This window comes from Bison bison, unplaced genomic scaffold, assembly GCF_000754665.1.
Source record: "Bison bison bison isolate TAMUID 2011002044 unplaced genomic scaffold, Bison_UMD1.0 scf7180017864218, whole genome shotgun sequence".
Taxonomy (NCBI): domain Eukaryota; kingdom Metazoa; phylum Chordata; class Mammalia; order Artiodactyla; family Bovidae; genus Bison; species Bison bison.
Window position 1 is genome coordinate 4,575,946 of NW_011494790.1, and position 18,483 is coordinate 4,594,428.

Below are 18,483 nucleotides of genomic sequence, written 5' to 3' on the forward strand. Positions count from 1 at the left end.
GTGAAAGCCGCTCAGATCAGATCAGATCAGTCGCTCAGTCGTGTCCGACTCTTTGCGACCCCATGAATGGCAGCATGCCAGGCCTCCCTGTCCATCACCAACTCCCGGAGTTCACTCAGACTCACATCCATCGAGTCAGTGATGCCATCCAGCCATCTCATCCTCTGTCGTCCCCTTCTCTTCCTGCCCTCAATCCCTCCCAGCATCAGAGTCTTTTCTAATGAGTCAACTCTTCGCATGAGGTGGCCAAAGTACTGGAGTTTCAGCTTTAGCATCATTCCTTCCAAAGAAATCCCAGGGCTGATCTCCTTCAGAATGGACTGGTTGGATCTCCTTGCAGTCCAAGGGACTCTCAAGAGTCTTCTCCAACACCACAGTTCAAAAGCATCAATTCTTCGGCACTCAGCCTTCTTCACAGTCCAACTCTCGCATCCATACACGACCACTGGAAAAACCATAGCCTTGACTAGATGGACCTTTGTTGGCAAAGTAACGTCTCTGCTTTTGAATATGCTATCTAGGTTGGTCCTAACTTTCCTTCCAAGGAGCAAGCGTCTTTTAATTTCATGGCTGCAATCACCATCTCAGTCGTGTACAGCTCTTTGTGACCCCATGAACTGTAGCCCACCAGGCTCTTCTCTGTCCATGGGATTCTCCAGGCAAGAATACTGGAGTGGGTTGCCATTCCCTTCTCCACGGGATCTTCCCAAACCAAACCCAGATGTCATTTAATAAGTAATTTAAAAAACTGGTTTCACACAGAATCATTAAAAATGACAAATTGTTCAAATAATATATTCAAACAGAACATAAATGAGTATTTTAAAATATTTTTATGTAAGAGCAAGGCCTTTTTGTTAAATGTGAATCACTTGATCCGCATTCCTCACTGTCCTTGAGTAAACTCTACCCAAAAATGCATTATTTTTCATTTCCAGTTTCAGTCTCTTTAAAGTGAAGCAAGAACACTCCAGACACGCATAAGTAATCTAAGTTAAGAAACGTGCTGAATCTTTGTAATTCTGTTTTAAATCTTCTCTAACAGTAGTTTTTTGGTTGGCTTTTTAGTAACTGTCCTGTTTAAAGTATTCCCAAGGTATTGACCTAAACAACAGATCATTCTTTTGGCACACATTTAATCAGTTAAATACTTCAGTTACATGAAAATGAGTATAATAAGTATCAACAGTTTTGTAACAAATAAACTTGACTTTTGGTGAATATATAACTCAGCTGGTTGAAGGAGAAATGTGGAAATACGTTGGAAAATAGTCTGCCAGTCTTGAGTATAACCGTCAACCAGTATGTTTCACGTAGGAGACCTCAGTTATTAGGAGAGATGGTTAAGGGGGTCAGACGGCTAAGGCTTCTCCTCTGTTAATAATGTACCTTTCTGTGTCTCAGCCCCTTACACCCCTCAGTCTCCTTGTTCTCACAGCCAGTTCCGTGGAGAGTTGCTGAGGTGCACTCTTCTCTGGTTCTTCACCTCCATACCCTCAGTCATAGTAATCTGACTTCCACCCCTACCACCTGGCTGACACTGCTCTTGCCAGAGTCATCCGTGACATTCCTGTTGCTGAATTCGACAGAGACTTTCTGTCTTCTTGAAATTCATACATCACACTGTCCTTCACTCCTCCCTTTTTCAGTGTTCACTTTTCACAATTCCTTGAACCCTTCCTACTTGATTCTCTTTCCTTCCGCTTCAGTGATTAGACTGGAGTTAGAGTCCGGTTGGTCTGTTCTCCCTCCGCAGATTCCCCTGGGCCAGCTCAACCACCCACGTCACTCCAGTTACATTCAACAGTGGTGAATTTTGCTGACTTGCACCACTGCCGCTTCAGACTTGGCACGTCCAAAACTGAATGTCTCTGTATCCCACCAGAGAGCCTCCTCCTTTGTCTAACTTCCCTATTTTAGCAATGGTGCCTCTGTCTGTCCCTCTAGTTCCAAGAGAGAAGGCTAGACACCACCTCACCTCTTCCTAAAATACGTTCAGTACCAAGTCATAGTGATTTTATTTCCTGAATATCTTCTAAGTCACTCCAGTTCCCCATTTCCTAGTGAGGTATTCCATAATATTATGCCCCAGTTCCCATCACAGCTTTCCTCTGGAATGAGCCCTCTTTTCTAAACATTTCAACTCATTATAATTTGAGTGATTAGTTTAAAACACATACCTTTTCTCGTCTCTCACCTGATTGAAACCCTTCAGTGACTTTGTCGTGACCCTTAGAGTAGGTCTGAGCTCTTAAGTGATTCCCAAGGCTCTTCATTCTCGAGTCCGTACTTAAGCTTTTCAGATTTTTCATTCCTTACAGTCTTTACCTTTGGATAACTTCTATACATTGTTCAGATCTTGGCTTGCTTATTGTTCCTTTTAGAAAATCTTTCTAGAAAAGCTCCTTCTGTGATATTTCAGAGTTCTCCCTGTTTACCCTATAAAACTCATCTCAGTGTAGCACAATTGCCTATTAATCGATTTGTCTTCCCTGTATTATAAATTATATATGTTATAAATAGGAGGGTCCCAGTCAATTGCCTGTGTGTCTTTGGTGCCTGTAACAAGGAGTAGACATAGCGCATGCTTGTAAGTATTTGTTGAACAAACGACATTAAAGCAGTCACTTAGCCTTTCTGAGCCTCAATTGCATCATCGTTAAAGGGGAATATTGTCTTGCCCACATCATAAGGTCGTTTTGGGGTCTTGTAAGATAATAGGAATTAAGTTGAGTATTCTAGTTAAGAGAGTAGGTTCCTGCTCTCTACTTCTTGGTTTTTAATCCTAGCTCTCACTGTATCGCCAGCTGTGTGACCTTGGGCAAGTTAGTTAACTTTTCTGTGTTTTAGTGACCCCCTTGGCTAAAGAAAAATAACCACAATATCTACCTCATAGGGTTATTGTGAGTTTTAACTGAAAAGCATTCAGTACAGTACCTAAACACAATAAATGTTAGCTATTATAATATTTTTATTTATAAGCTCTAGAATTCCATATTATAACTATATATGCAAACATATGCCATCAATTTTTAGTTTCAGTATTTTAAGGGGTTAAAGGATTGGTGTAATTTTTAATTTTTTCCCCTTTATCTTTTAGGATAATACCATACCAGATTTTATTTTTTAAGTCATAAATTCAAGTCAACATAGTTGATTAACATGAAATTTTAGTAATACATCTTTTAAATTGTTCAATATAAAAATAATTTTGAAAATCCTTCCTGAATATCAAAATATTGAATTTACATACATAGTAGGTAAATATTAGCAAGAGAAAAATGTAAACATTAACATAAGAAAGATTACTGTTTTAATTTATAAAGGACGATTATCAATAATATATCTTTGACACCTAACTTTATTTCTCTGATTTAGTTACATAAGTAATTCAGTGTTTGGGAAGTCCAAATTCCATTAACTCTGTAACTAGTCAAGAAAACAAGTAAATACAAGAGCATTTAGTTTCATGAGTATGTATTCACTGGAAAGAAATTTGCTCAATTTGAGTAAAAAGTTCTCTCTAATTTAAAATTTAATGAAATAATACACATTTGTCTGTTGACTTTGGACCAAAAAAGTGCCTAATTTTTATCCTTTTCTGATTCTTTTTAGAGTTGGTGGTTCCAGAATTTTATTCAGAATGACTTTAGGAAGAGAAGAGATGTCTCCCCTTCAGGCAATGTCTTCCTATATGGCAGCTGGTAGGAATGTTTTAAGATGGGATCTTTCACCACAGCAAATCAAAACAAGAACTGAGGAGCTCATCTCGCAGACCAAACAGGTGTACGATGCTATTGGAATGCTTGACATTAAGGAGGTAACTTACGAGAACTGTTTGCAGGCACTGGCAGACATAGAAGTGAAATATATAGGTGAGTAGGATGCAAAAACATATCAATATTTCATTTTGTGGGCATCATAAACCATTTTATGCTTCCCGACTCAACAATTCATTTTCCAATTTTACAAGACATTGATTTTTACATAATGATTTGTAATTGCTTAAATGATTAATGATTCATAATTGCTTAGAATTATATTACCTAAGGTAAAAAATTTTACTATGTGGCCTGAGGTGCTATAAAACATACACTCTTGTTACAGCTGCATTCTGGAGAACAATATCTATCAAAACTTTTTAAGACATGCAGGCGGATTCTTTACCAGCTGAGCCACAAAGGAAGCCCAAGAATACTGGAGTGGGTAGCCTATCCCTTCTCCAGTGGATCTTCCTGACCCAGGAATTGAACTGGGGTCTCCTGCATTGCAAGCAGATTCTTTACCAACTGAGCTATCAGGGAAGCCCTAACAAGTGCATACCCTAGCCCGATAATTAATTCCCCATTTAGGTATAATCTAAGAAATAATCAGATATAGGAAAAATCATGTATAAATTTATGTATAAACAGGTACTCTATCATAGCAGAAGCCTGGAAACAACTGCTAAGTGTCAACTAGTAGAATAGCTAAATAAATTATGGTATATTCACCCTCTGTAACAGTATGCAGGCATTAAAATCATGTTTAGGAGTAGTATTTAGTAACATTAAAAGGACAGAGAAAGAAAACAAATTTTAATAATGTCCAATGTCTTGGGTACTAAGTTTATAGTTGATTTTTAATTTACTCTTTATACTTTTCTCTATTTTCCATATTTCCTACACTTAAAATATATTATTTTTATAATCTAACTATTGTGTGTTCAGTTATGTCCGACTCTTTGCAGCCCCATGGACTGCAGCCCACCAGTCTCCTCTGTCCCTGGAATTTTCCAGACAAGAATACTGGAAAAAGTTGCCATTTCCTGCTCCAGGGGATCTTCTTGACCCAGGGATCGAACCCACCTCTTGCATCTCCTGCATTGCTGGCGGACTCTTTACCACTGCCCAACTTGGGAAACCCCCAATATAACTATTAGACCCTTTGAATTATAAGGAATGAAGAATCATGCTAGTTATCTCAAAGAATTTTGTAGGATAATTATGCCTAAACAATCTTGGCTGTGTGGTAACTGGGCTTTCTAAGAACATAGGCTATAACTGAATATCATAAACATTTGTATGAATTCTGGAATTTGGAAGGTTGTCCAAAATCTTAAGCAGCCCCAGTGACCAAATCATCTCTTTACCCATACCAAGAGCTCCCTACCCTGTATCCTACCATGACACAGGGACTTGACTGCTTTCTCTTCCCTCTGCGTTTCTATCTCAGTTTCTGCCATTTACTACCAGCTTCTTCACTCCCATTTTTGTTCAGTCACTAAGTCGTTTCTTACTCTTTGCGACCATGGACTGCAGCACAACAGGCTTCCCTGTCCTTCACTATCCCCTGGAGTTTGCTCGAATTCATATGCATTGAGTTGGTGATGCTATCTAGCCTCTCACCTTCTACCACCCTCTTCTCCCTGGTGGGTTAGACGGTAAAGAATCTGCTTGCAATACAGGGTTCCATCCCTGGGTCAGAAAGATACCCTGGAGAAGGGAATGACTACCCACTCCAGTATTCTTGCCTGAATTCCACAGACAGAGGAGTCTGTTGGGCTACAGTCCATGCGCTCACACAGAATCATGACTCAGTGACTTTTTTTTTCCGCTCTGATTAATGACCACTAAATTTTGCTACAAGCCTTGAACTTAAAATCTTCAATAAAAAAGATCTGATTGGGCTTGTAGTTAGTCAAATAAAGGGAGTTGATCCCCATTCAGCAGAGCTTTCTCAGCAGGCAATTTCATATGCCTTTTCCACCCTGTAAGTGGTTTGTCCTTGGTTCACATACTCACATTTTCAGTCACTTATGGCTATGATGGTGTGCCAGGGTAATAGCTTATGCATTTAAGAAATGTAAAAATAAGTGGGGAAAAAATCTTTTAAAACAGAATGATCTTAAATTCTGCTTTTCTCCCCAAATCATACATCTTTTAAATATAACTTTGGTTTTGTGATATTTGTTCTCCCTCTCCTGTGAATTTCTCTTCATAGGTTAATCATAAAAATGTTTGAATTTCAGAATAGATTTTTTAAAATAATTTTTTTTAATTATCTAATTTTTAAATTTAGATAATTTATCTAATAATTTTTTTTAATTATCTATTTTTTTAAAAAACAAACACTATGAATTTGTTCAGGTATTTGTGGCATTTTTATAGCTTTCTTTGTAACCATGTTTTAAGAGGACCGATATGCATAAGGTAGCTTGTTTAACTGGACAATTCCTTGGTATGTAAAGGGTAGCTTTGCCGTCTACCATATATCGCATGTGTAAATTTTACCTATTTACAATACCTTCAAAGTGCTAAAGAGTAAAATTAAAATATATTAATTGTCACAACATAGCCACAACTTCCCTGTAAATGATAATTTTTTTTTTTTTTTTGCTGTAGTATGGATTATTTCAAGACATCAGATTTTTGCCTAATTAAAGTCAAAATACAAATGTTTGAAAATCCAGCTACCAAGTTTGATATGTGAAAGTGAGAACAGAAGACATTACCACTATCATTTAACAGGAAGGGCCCCAATATTCATCTGCTTACTGAATATGTCCATTGAGATTTCTGAGGATCATTTGAAATTATATGCAGCTTTTTATGTTTGTATGAATGCTTGCATTTGGGGAGGGTTCATGACTTTGGTTAGATTAAGAGTTTATTGTAAAGGTTAAGAAGTTTTCTAAACAAACCCATCCCTCTAAATCACCTGCTTGTTTCTTAAACATGCTTTGTTTTGCCAGTCCCCATGTTTGCGGTCTCTACTTCTCCAGTCCCCAACTGAGCTCTTCCTCTCGCCCCGCCCATCCTCTAAGGTCCAGCCTTCTCAACGGGCTTGGCTTAATGCCTCAGCCCTTGGTATTGCTGCCTTCGAGTTCCTGTCCCATTCATTTGACAGCTAAGCTGCTCTGTCCTAGTATTGTTGTTTATCTTTTCATGAACTGTTCCCTACCCCCAACTCCCAGACTATAAAATGCCTCAGTATGAGAACTTTATCTTTTAAATTGGAAGGTTGTGATTGATATATACACTGTAACTATATATGTATAAAATAGATACTAGTAAGAACCTACTGTATAGCACAGGGAGCTCTACTTAATACTTGGTAATGGCCTATATGAGAAAAGAATCTAAAAAAGAGTGGTTATATGTATATGTGTAACTGATTCGCTTTTTTGTATTCCTGAAACTAACACAACTTAGTAAGTCAACTATACTCCAATAAAAAAAAATTTTTTTTAAAGGACATCTTTTTTCCCCTCTATATTCCCAGATAATAAATTGCATTCTAACCATACTTCGTTAATTACTCAGTGCACACCCTTATTGTTCTTAGCAATGCCCCTGGACTAGCAAAGTCCTGTTTTAGACACTGTTTCTCAAAAGCCTTAGGAGCCTCTAGAGAAAATATATAATCTTAGACTTATATTGGGATAATCCTTCATCTGTGTATGAGGTATTTTTCTTAATACCAACTTGATGAGTCCTTGTGGTTTTTTTCCTCTATTAACAGTGGAACGAACCATGCTAGACTTTCCCCAGCACGTCTCCTCTGACAAAGAAGTACGAGCTGCAAGTACAGAAGCAGACAAAAGACTTTCTCGTTTTGATATTGAGATGAGCATGAGACAAGATATCTTTCTGAGAATTGTTCATTTAAAGGTAAATGATCTTATAATTCCTTTAACAGGAAAAAAAAAAAACCAACAATAAAAACATAAAAGCCTTTGACCAATGATAAAAAGTATTTGAATGTGCCTAGATTTTGTGTCTAATTATTATAATAGAGGGCACAGCGTAGTGTTATATTATGCCACTTAGGTTTATGTTGAGCTACTAATTATATTCATTTAAAATTTTTAAGACCAAGTATAATAAAAGAGTGTACATCTATAAATCTAAAACTTTTTAACTATCATGGATTTTAATAGTTTAATGAAAAATATTCTTTGAATTTTAAAAAAATTGCAGCTCAAATGGAGTTGAGTTGTCTATAAATAATCATGTGGTTTTGGCTGTAAACCTGATGACTTACTGTTTGATTCTGCATGCCGGAGACATTCTTCTCTGTCATTCTTACATTTCTCGGACTCACAGAAATTATGGATTATGAAATCTCTAGGTGGGTCTGCCTTGAGTGTTTTGACTCTTTTCATCACCAATGTTGATTTGCTTCCTAGCATATTCATCATTTCTTTTCTTTGAATTTTTATTTTCATGGTTCTCAGCAATTTGTTTGGAAAACAACGAAGGTTTTACAATCCTAGGCATTTTTGTTAATTTTGTATGTTGCATATGCAAAATCTCTAAGATTGTTTTCTTTTTAGCAAATTATGACAAGAATTGAAATAAAAAGCTGTTTTATTTCAAATGTTTTATTTGTAATTCACTGTGGCATGTGTAATCAAAAATTTATTTAGACATGTAAGACATATGTGCTATTTTTTCATGTCAGACATTTTTCACCCTTAATTTGTGTTCATCTATGATGACTCATAACTGTTCATCTTTGGCACTTTAAAAATAGCATAAAATAACTCTATGACTATTTTTTACTAAATTGTCCTCGTTTCAACTTTTGACTCCAGTTGTTATTCTATACAATTCAAATCATGGCCCTTATAGTTTCCGATTTTTATCTCACCCCAGAATAATCTAATTTTTTTTCTATCTGGATATTATATATGTGCCATAGAAATTTTCCCTAATATTTCTAGTTTTCTTTGATTAAGTGTTTTTTTATCCTGACTTGTGAGTTCTCATTTGGAATTTTCTAGCTTCAAAAAGGTATTGCAATCTTAATGTTATTAATTGAGTCTACCGTTTTTGTTACTTTTCCACCACCTCTGATTTCTTATAAATATCAAAATCTGGGAGGTTTGTCCCTTTAGATTTCTTTGTTAAACTTTTATATTTTGTATGTATTGGCCTCTGATCCCACTAAATAACTATTGTGCTTGTTTATGTACTGGACTTTATTTGGTGAATTTAAATACCTACCTTGACAAATAGTAATATTTTTCAGTTGGTATTTTTAAAAATCTAGAACTATCAGTTTCAGCTCTTTGCTAGAGTTGGATGCTTGAATAGATGGTAAATCTCACACCATTCATACCTAACAAAGTTAGATGTATCTAAATCTTCTGTTTAATTTTTCCTTTAACTTTCCTCTAAGTAAAAATAGAGCAACCATGATACAATACATAAAGCTTTCATTAGACTGAGTGATAGGATTTTAAATTTATGTAGAGTCATCAATTTCGGGCTTGCTCTACCTGAACAAGGGTGATCTAAATAATAATCTCTACATTGGCCCCCAATGTAGCCAATAATCAAATGTATTATCTTAGCTAGATATAAAACGTTATTTTAGCTCCTGTTAATTTTCACTTAAAATTGATGCATAGAAGCATGAAATTACTTTTTTTCACAGTTCCTTAATGCAAACTGTGTGCCCAGTAGGCATTCTAGTTATCTGTGGATGTACAACATGTAACTCTAAAACTTAGTGACTGAAAATAGTAAGTCATTTTATCTTCTCTCATAGTTTGTATAGGTCAGGAATTCAGGAAAGTGTCAGTTGAGCAGCTCTGGCTTGGAGTCTTGCGTGTGATTTCAGGCCGTGGTGACTGGAGCAGGTAGACCAGCCAGATGTCTCTATTTTCTTATCCCCTCAGGGCACTTCCATGTAGCGTCTTTCTGTGGACTAATTTGGACTTCCTCCCAGCATGGCAGCATCAGGCAGTAGGACTTCTTTTCCTGGAGACTGAGGGCTTCAACACGGATGTTACAGCATGTTCTACACAGAAGCTGCATTGCATTTTATGACCTGTCTCAGAAGTCACATAGCGTCACTTCTGCAACTCCATGTTGACTGACTAGTCACAACAATCTCCCAGATTCAAGGGACACCACATTACAGCCTAGGGAATATCATCTGATTCACAGTCTTGTTTCACAACCTTTAAAATAAGCAAGTTGTTGACTAAATGGATGGATGAAATCGTAGTAGGGCATGAGACTAACCCATCTTTCTACTTCCTTCCCAGGCGTGGCTAGTGATGCTGCTTTACAGTTATACAGCAATAGAGTTATCTAGTTTAACTCTCATCCCAATCTTGTGAAGTATCCCTTTTTATAAGTAGAGAAACTAAGGCTCAGAAATGGTAACTTTCCAAGTGAAAGTGAAGTCGCTCAGTCGTGTCCGACTCTTTGCGACCCCATGAACGGTAACCTACCAGGCTCTTCGGTCCATGGGATTTTCCAGGCAAGAATACTGGAGTGGGCTGCCATTTCCTTCTCCATGGGATCTTCCCAACCCAGGTATCGAACCTGGGTCTCCTGCATTGCAGACAGACGCTTTACTGTCTGAGCCACTAGGGAAGCCCTAACTTTCCAAGAGTCATGGAAAAAAAGTGAAAGTGTTAGTCTTTCAGTCATGTCCGACTCTTTGCGATCCCATGGACTGCAGCCCACCAGACTCCTCTTCCATGGGATTTCCCAGGCAAGAATACTGGCGTGGGTTGCCATTCCTTCTCCAGGTCATGGAAGTGGTTGGTAAATACTTGCCAGAAGTCATGTAGACTTTATGTTAAAGCCCTCAAGGGAAAAAGGTGTCACATTTGATTTTATTTTGCATCTTTGGCAGAGTGCCTGGTACAAAGTACAGTAAATATTTAGTAAATGTTCCTCAAACTGAAGTGAGAAATGGTGACAAATTAAAAAAACAAGCCTTCACTAATTGATGCAAGGACATGGGCTGTCCATGTGGGGCAAAAAATATCGTATTGCTTCCTCACAACCAAATGAAAAACAATCTCTAATGGATTAAAGTCTTAAAAAGCTAAACTTTAAAGCTTCTGGCAGTTTATATAGAAGTAAACCTTCATGACATCTGAGCCAGGAAGTATTTCTTAAAAAAAGACACCAAAAGTGCTAACTGTAAGTCTGATAAACATGACTACGTTAAAATAAAGAACTTCTATTAATAAAGTGAAAAGACACTAATACAAAAAAAAAAAACTCAAATACTAAAAAAAGAAATTTGCAAAAAGTGAAACTAGCAAAGCATTAGTACCTAGGATATATAAAGTAATACTTTAATCACTTAAAAAGACAAGCATCACAATAGAAAAATGAGCACATGACATGAAAGGTAGTTCAGATAAAACACAAATGGCAATTAAACATGAAAAAGATGTTTAACCTAATTAAGTCAGGGAAGTTCAAATAAAGACTGCAGTAAGATTCTTCACTGACTGATTGACAAAAATGAAAGTCTGACAGTGCCAAGTATCTCTGCAGATAGGAATCAATGGGAATATTCGTGCACTGCTAGTACATGTGTAAATTGATTTTTAAAATAATAGTAATAACTAATTCAGAAAAAAATCTAATCCTATGAAGTTGGATCTTATATTCTCTAAACGTAGCACACCCACCCCACCCCCACTTCAGCATTTACCTAAAAATATGTTTGCATTTGTCCACAGGTGAAATTGAACATGTATTCATAACATTATCTATAATAGCAAAACACTGAAACAACTCAGATTTCCATCAAAAGGAAAATGGGTCAATACACTGTAATATATTTACAATAGAGTGTTTTGTAGTAGTGAAGAAAATAAACTACAGCAACATGCAACAGCATGACTAAATCTTCATTTCAGTCAGTTCAGTCACTCAGTCGTGTCTGACTCTTTGTGACCTCATGGACTGCAACACATCAGGCCTTCCTGTCCATCACCAACTCTTGGAGTTTACTCAAACTCATGTCCATCAAGTCAGTGATGGCATCCAACCATCTCATCCTCTGTCATCCCCTTCTCCTCCCGCCTTCAATCTTTCCCAACATCAGGGTCTTTTCAAATGGATCAGTTCTTCAAATCAGGTGGCCAAAGTATTGGAGTTTCAGCTTCACCATCAGTCCTTCCAATGAATATTCAGGACTGATTTCCTTTAGGATGGACTGGTTGGATCTCCTTGCAGTCCAAGGGACTCTCAAGAGTCTTCTACAACACCACAGTTCAAAAGCATCAGTTCTTCAGTGCTCAGCTTTCTTTATAGTCCAACTCTCACATCCATACATGACTACTAGAAAAACCATAACCTTGACTAGACAGACCTTTGTTGATAAGTAATGGCTGTGCTTTTCAATATGCTGCCTAGGTTAGTTATAACTTTTCTTCCAAGAAGCAAGTGTCTTTTAATTTCATGGCTACAGTCACCATCTGGAGTGATTTTGGAGCCCAAGAAAATAAAGTCTGCCACTGTTTCCCCATTTATTTCCCATGAAGTGATGGGACCGGATGCCATGATCTGAATTTTCTGAATGTTGAGTTTTAAACCAACTTTTTCACTCTTTCACTTTCATCAAGAGGCTCTTTAGTTTTTTATTTTCAGCCATAAGGGAGGTGTCATCTGCGTATCTGAGGTTATTGATATTTCTCCCGGCAGTCTTGATTCCAGCTTGTGCTTCATGTAGCCCAGCATTTCTCATGATGTACTCTGCATATAAGTTAAATAAGCTGGGTGACAATATACAGCCTTGACATACTCCTTTTCCTTTTTGGAACCAGTCTGTTGTTCCATGTCCAGTTCTAACTGTTGCTTCCTGACCTTCCTAACTGTTGCTTCCTGACCTGCATACAGATTCCTCAGGAGGCAGGTCAGGTGGTCTGGTATTCCCATCTCTTTAAGAATTTTCCAGAGTTTGCTGTGGTCCACACAGTCAAAGGCTTTGGCATAGTCAATAAAGCAGAAATAGATGTTTTTCTGGAACTCTCTTGCTTTCTCGATGATCCAGCAGATGTTGGCAATTTGATCTCTGGTTCCTCTGCCTTTAGGCAGAGGAAAATCATAGTAACAACAAGTGAAAAAAAAAAACTACATAGCACTGCATACAAAAAGGTATCATTTTAAAAGGCCAAAAGGAGCAAAAGTAAACAATGTATTTAGTGGGATTTTAGTGTGTAGTCCCTAAGTCATGTCTGACACTTTTGTGACCCCATGGACTGTAGCCTGCCAGGCTCCTCTATCCATGGGATTTCCCAGGCAAGAATACTGGAGTGGGTTGCCATTTCCTTCTCAAGGGGATCTTCCTGACCCAGGAATCAAACCCAAGTCTCCAGCACTGCAGAAAGATTCTTTACTGCTGAGCCACTGGGGCAGATCCAAACAATGTAAATGTAAGTGGTAAAACTAGAAGAAAATATTTAACACAAAATTCAAGGGAGTGGTTACCTATTACATAGATAAAGGCAACAGTGTTTTAATATTCTGTTTCATAAGTTTAAGGATGGATTTAATTTGTTTTCAAAATATATATTGGAGAAGGCAATGGCAACCCACTCCAGTACTCTATCCTGGAAAATCCCATGGACGGAGGAGCCTGGTAGGCTGCAGTCCATGGGGTCACTGAGGGTCAGACATAACTGAGCAACTTCACTTTCACTTTTCACTTTCATGCATTGGAGAAGGAAATGGCAACCCACTCCAGTGTTCTTGCCTGGAGAATCCCAGGGACAGGGGAGCCTGGTGGGCTGCCGTCTATGGGGTTGCACAGAGTCAGACACGACTGAAGGGACTTAGCAGCAGCAGCATAATATATATATGTAGTTATAATCATTTGTAAAGTTCAGATATTACATTGAAATATAACATTTAATGTATCCTTATATCGATCAGAAGAAAAAAAAGATGAGCACATCCCTTTAGCTACAAAGTGTCCAAATATCAAAAGCCAGCGACTATGGCCTCAAGTCCTAGTGTTTCCCTGTCCTGACAAAGGCTTCTCAATCATTGGCTAAGAAGCCTGCAGAGATCAAAAAAGCCACATTGGTGAGAAAAATGTGCAATGTCTCTAGGTGTATAACATTTTATTATAGTGGCCTGCTGAGTAAGAAGTACAAGAAAAGAATTCTTTAGTGAAATTAAGTGAATTATGCAAGCTAAGTTGAGAAATGCAATTATCTATTGTAATATTATTTATATTTTTTTCAGAGCTGTGGGCTTGATCTTGCCAGTTCATTTTGGACAATTAATGATTTCAACAGGAAAGTTTTAATGTTACAGTGTAAATGAATAGGTCACGGGATTAAGTATATGTTTTTAAGCATTATGTGATCTACCAGCTGTGGAAACTTGGTTCCAAATTAAAATACAAGAACCAGTATCTTAAAACCATGATTTAAAAAAAAATAAAATAAAAGAGCGCACATACTAAAGAGGAAAAACTCAGCCCAAAATTCAACATGGCAATGGTAATTCCCTCTGCTTACCATGCCTTCTTGATTTTGAAATGTACAAGTCTAGTCATTGGTCATAATACTATTGAAACTTGTACCTTTGTCAGACGCTTAAAAGTCAATAGATCCAATATAAAGCATCAACTTCCTTGCCTTAGTTTCCGCATCAGCTCAATGTCCTCTTGTGCTTCCCAAGTACTCCCCTCTCTTTTCACTCACTGCAGATTAACACTGTTTGCTAATGTATCTTTTCTTCCTCTGTGGGACTTAAAGCACTTCAAGGAGATAGTCTGTCTTGTCTCCCTAGTGCCTGACCTTAACTGGAGCTCCCAGTCTAAATGTGTTCTCATGTAGTGCGGTTTCTCACTCTCCCTGTGGCCTACACAAAAGCAGACTCTTGTGACAGTGTATAGGAGTCTGCAAGCAGGCCTTTCTGCAGCCCTCCTGTCCAGAGTGCAGGCAGCGGCCTGAGAACGCCCTCCTCCCCACAGTAGCACAAAAACCTGACAGGAAGTACCAGTTCAGTTCAGTGGCTCCATCCTGTCCGAGCGACCTCTTTGCGACCCATGGATTGCAATATGCCAGGCTTCCCTGTCCGTCACCAACTTCCGGAGCTTGCTCAAACTCATGTCCATCAGTCTGTGATGCCATCTAACCATCTCTGTTGTCCCCTTCTCCTCCTGCCTTCAATCTTTCCCAGCATCAGGGTCTTTTCCAATGAGTCAGTTCTTTGTATCAGGTAGCCAAAGAACTGGAGCTTCAGCTTCAGCATCAGTCCTTCCAATGAATATTTAGGACTGATTTCCTTTAGGATGGACTGGTTGGAGCTCCTTGCAGTCCAAGGGACTCTCAAGAATCTTCTCCAACACCACAGTTCAAAAGCATCAAGTCTTTGGCACTCAGCTTTCTTTATGGTCCAACTTTCACATCCATACATGACTACTGGAAAAACCACAGCTTTGACTTTTGACATACAGATCTTTGTTGGCAAAAGAGACATTAGTCTCTCCTTTTTAATATGCTGTCTAGGTTGGTCATAGCTTCCCTTCCAAGGAGCAAGTGTCCTTTAATTTCATGGCTGCAATCACGATCTCCAGTGATTTTGGAGCCCATATAAATAAAGTCTCTCACTGTTTCCATTGCTTCCCCAATACAGCAAGTAAAAGTGATTGAAAAAAGAAACCAAAATGAGAAGCAGAAGAAAGGGAAAGGCATTGCAAATACAGAAGAATTTATTTCTATCCCCACTTTTACAGCTAATCAGCTGTGGTATATTGAGGAAGTCATTTAACCTCAGTTTTCTTATCTGTGAAGTGAGTCTTTTGTTATTTAGTTAAGTCTTATCTGACTCTTTTGCAACCCCATGGACTGTAGCCCACCCAGCTCCTCTGTCCGTGGGATTTCACAGGCAAGAATACTGGAGTGGGTTTTCATTTCCTTTTCCAGGAGATCTTCCTGACCAAGGGATCAAACCCATGTCTCCTACATTGGCAGGCAGATTCTTTACCACAGAGCCACCAAGGAAGCTCAAAAGTGTACATGTAAGAGTATATGTGTTTATGTGCTCATACTTGTATATAAAAGTTCTTAGTTACAGGAGGACATTGGGGAAAACTAAATCTTGTTACCACAGAGTTTAAAATAAGATCCCCTGAGAATGGATACATGTGTATGTATGACTGACTCCCTTTGCTGACCACCTGAAACTATTACAACATTGTTAATTGGCTATACTCCTGTATAAAATAAAAAAGTTTTTAAATAATAAAGCAAGATCTCCTGCTGTCAGATTATATAAATTTGAAAATGGCTTCAGAGAACTTTAGCCCCTGCCTGCCCACACCAAAGAGGCCTGAGACCTGGTTCAAGTTCAAGGAGATTAAATTCTTTTTCAGGAAGGAAGATACAATTGGATCAGAGCCGTCTAGAAGTGTTGGCTGATTCCCTCTTAGAAAATCCTTGGGCAGTAGTTCTGACCTTGCCTGGAGATTATAAGGGGGAATATTCTTATGATCAGCTTTGGGACAGGAATGTGCTTTCAAAGCACATTTTAGACGTGCTTTACTCCTACCAGAGATGTCCGGAAATTTCCCAGGACCTCGAGTCTGAAAGGCAAAGGGTGTCTGGTTATAATCGAATCAGACTTTTGTTAAATGTCGTTTTTGTGGTAAGTCAAATATTTCAGTACGTGTAGTTTGGTCATTTTTGATTATACCTAATTCAGAACTGATTTTTCTCAGAACATCCTGTTGACACGTGGGTTACCTATTTGGGGAGAATAAGCAGTTACCTAATTTAGACCTGGAGTTTTGAGTTTACTGTGCCAAGTGCCCTTCAGGCTCTCTGAGACAGCACCCTGCAACCACCAGATATGTCCAGTCCAGCCCTCTGAGTGTGAGGGCACCTGCTGATCAAGCATAGGAGGAGAGGAAGAATTCTGCTTACGTCCGCTGGTGAGGCCTCTGATGAGCCTCTGTCCTAAGCTCAGGGCCACCTGTGACCAGGTGAATGCCAGGAACCTGAGAAGCCACGCGGCTGCCCAGCTCTGTGCCTCGCTTCTGTCTTGGCCACTGCCCAGATGGGAAGGCCCTCTGCCCTGGATCTCAGCCTCCCCCTTGGGTTCTTCACAGTGTACCTGGCCCTTGCCAGGCCCTTCTCACCAGGGATTGTTTTTTCCTCTCTTCCACTGCACACAGCTACCGCCTAGATTCTCCCCAGCCTTAGAACCTGTAGTGTCATCCTGTCTGGGGACTCTTGTTGCCATGCCCCACATCTCAGGACAGACTTCCTGGCGCTGTTAAAGCCAGCCTCAGCCAGCCCACGTTCATCAAAAATCCGTATGAACACTGTAATTTGAACTACTGGCCGTCTCTGAGGGAATCAGCCCCCAGCTCAGCTATCTCCCTAGCCATTCCGGGTGTCTTGCCCCTGAGCCACCTGCTGCTGGCATCCCAGTGTGTACCAATACCAGTTGAGAGGGTTCCACCTTCACTCATGCCAACATGCTCAGAAATTCTCCAGGGACACAGAAAGGATTATTGTGGAAAAAGAAGTCTAACTGTTCTGCCTCCACTGAGAATAAACTCAGAGGAAACTGTGAGTAATGTATGCACAATAAGTACTTTAGTACAATGGCACAAAGTACTTTTTGGTAGGTAAAGTGAGATACAAATCGCTGTATTAAGTATTAGATTGGATTGGATTCATACCATCTCGCAGGAAAACCTGAACGAACTTTTTGGCCACCCGCAATCATACCCTCAGTTAGAGTACAACTCTGTTTACCTGCTGCAACAGAATGTAAGAAATTGCAGACGTGTTGCAGCAAGAACTCTTTACCAACAGTCTAACACGCAAGCTCTAAAGCTGAGCATTTTCAAGACGTGATTAGGTGCAAAGATACAAAGCTTGAGGGGAACAGCCCAAGTCTGCAGGGAAAGCAAATGCAGCCCTCTTCGGTCTCGGAAGCTGAGAGGGTGCTAAGGCTCTACAGGCCGAAGTCCCTCATCAGCTCTCAGCCACACTGGAGCCGTTGCACCTGCCGAATCTGTCTGGAGCCTCTTTCCTCCCAGGGACCAGAAACTAACCAGCCACCCAGATGTGCCATGTATATTCTGCCACCTGTTTTAAAGAAACATGTGGTGTGTTTATTACCTGGCTGTGGCCAGGGGAGTTTTCTGCTCTTTCTCCAGGCCCTTGGTGCTTTTTACTGAGTGTTGTGTGTATTGCTGCATGCAGGTTCACAGGATTTGTCTAGCTCTCCTCCTCTTTGTGATATGCTAGCTCATTTCCCCCAGATACTTGTTCATATGCAGCTTGTCGTGGTCCCTTGATCTTTCTTGCCGAGCAATAGAAAGGCATTTTTGAAGCGCTGGAGCCTTTTGCTGGTGCTCTATCCAGCTGTCCCTGTTTGGTATGTTGGCAAAAGAGTCCTACCTTCCATTTCTGTGGAATTTGCCCATTATTTCTGTTCTTGCCTCTCAAGTGGAACCAGGTTAACAAACGATAGAAAATTAAATCCAGATGCTTTGTGATAAGAAAGATGTTTTGTGAAAAAGACCACTCAGTCATAAAGAACGCTCAGAATGAGATTATGCAAATATTCCTATTATCACATTTTTCAAGTGGTACAGCACACTTGATTCTGATGAAAGGCAGGGAAATTCTGGTTAGCTTTCTATTTCATTTTTTCTGTTTTAAATGAGCAGAAGCTCACTAAAGCATAAAAGAACTTAGGTTTTCCA

General features: G+C 39.1%; 1 protein-coding gene across 1 annotated transcript in view; it reads left to right on the forward strand.

Moving 5' to 3' along the window:
• NLN (neurolysin (metallopeptidase M3 family)) overlaps positions 1–18,483 on the forward strand; it is a 101,250-nt gene that overhangs the window by 35,771 nt on the left and 46,996 nt on the right. The window contains exons 2-3 of the mRNA XM_010845535.1: positions 3,616–3,875; positions 7,504–7,652. Coding sequence (XP_010843837.1) covers positions 3,616–3,875; positions 7,504–7,652 — 409 coding nt within the window. The remainder of the gene's footprint in view (positions 1–3,615; positions 3,876–7,503; positions 7,653–18,483) is intronic.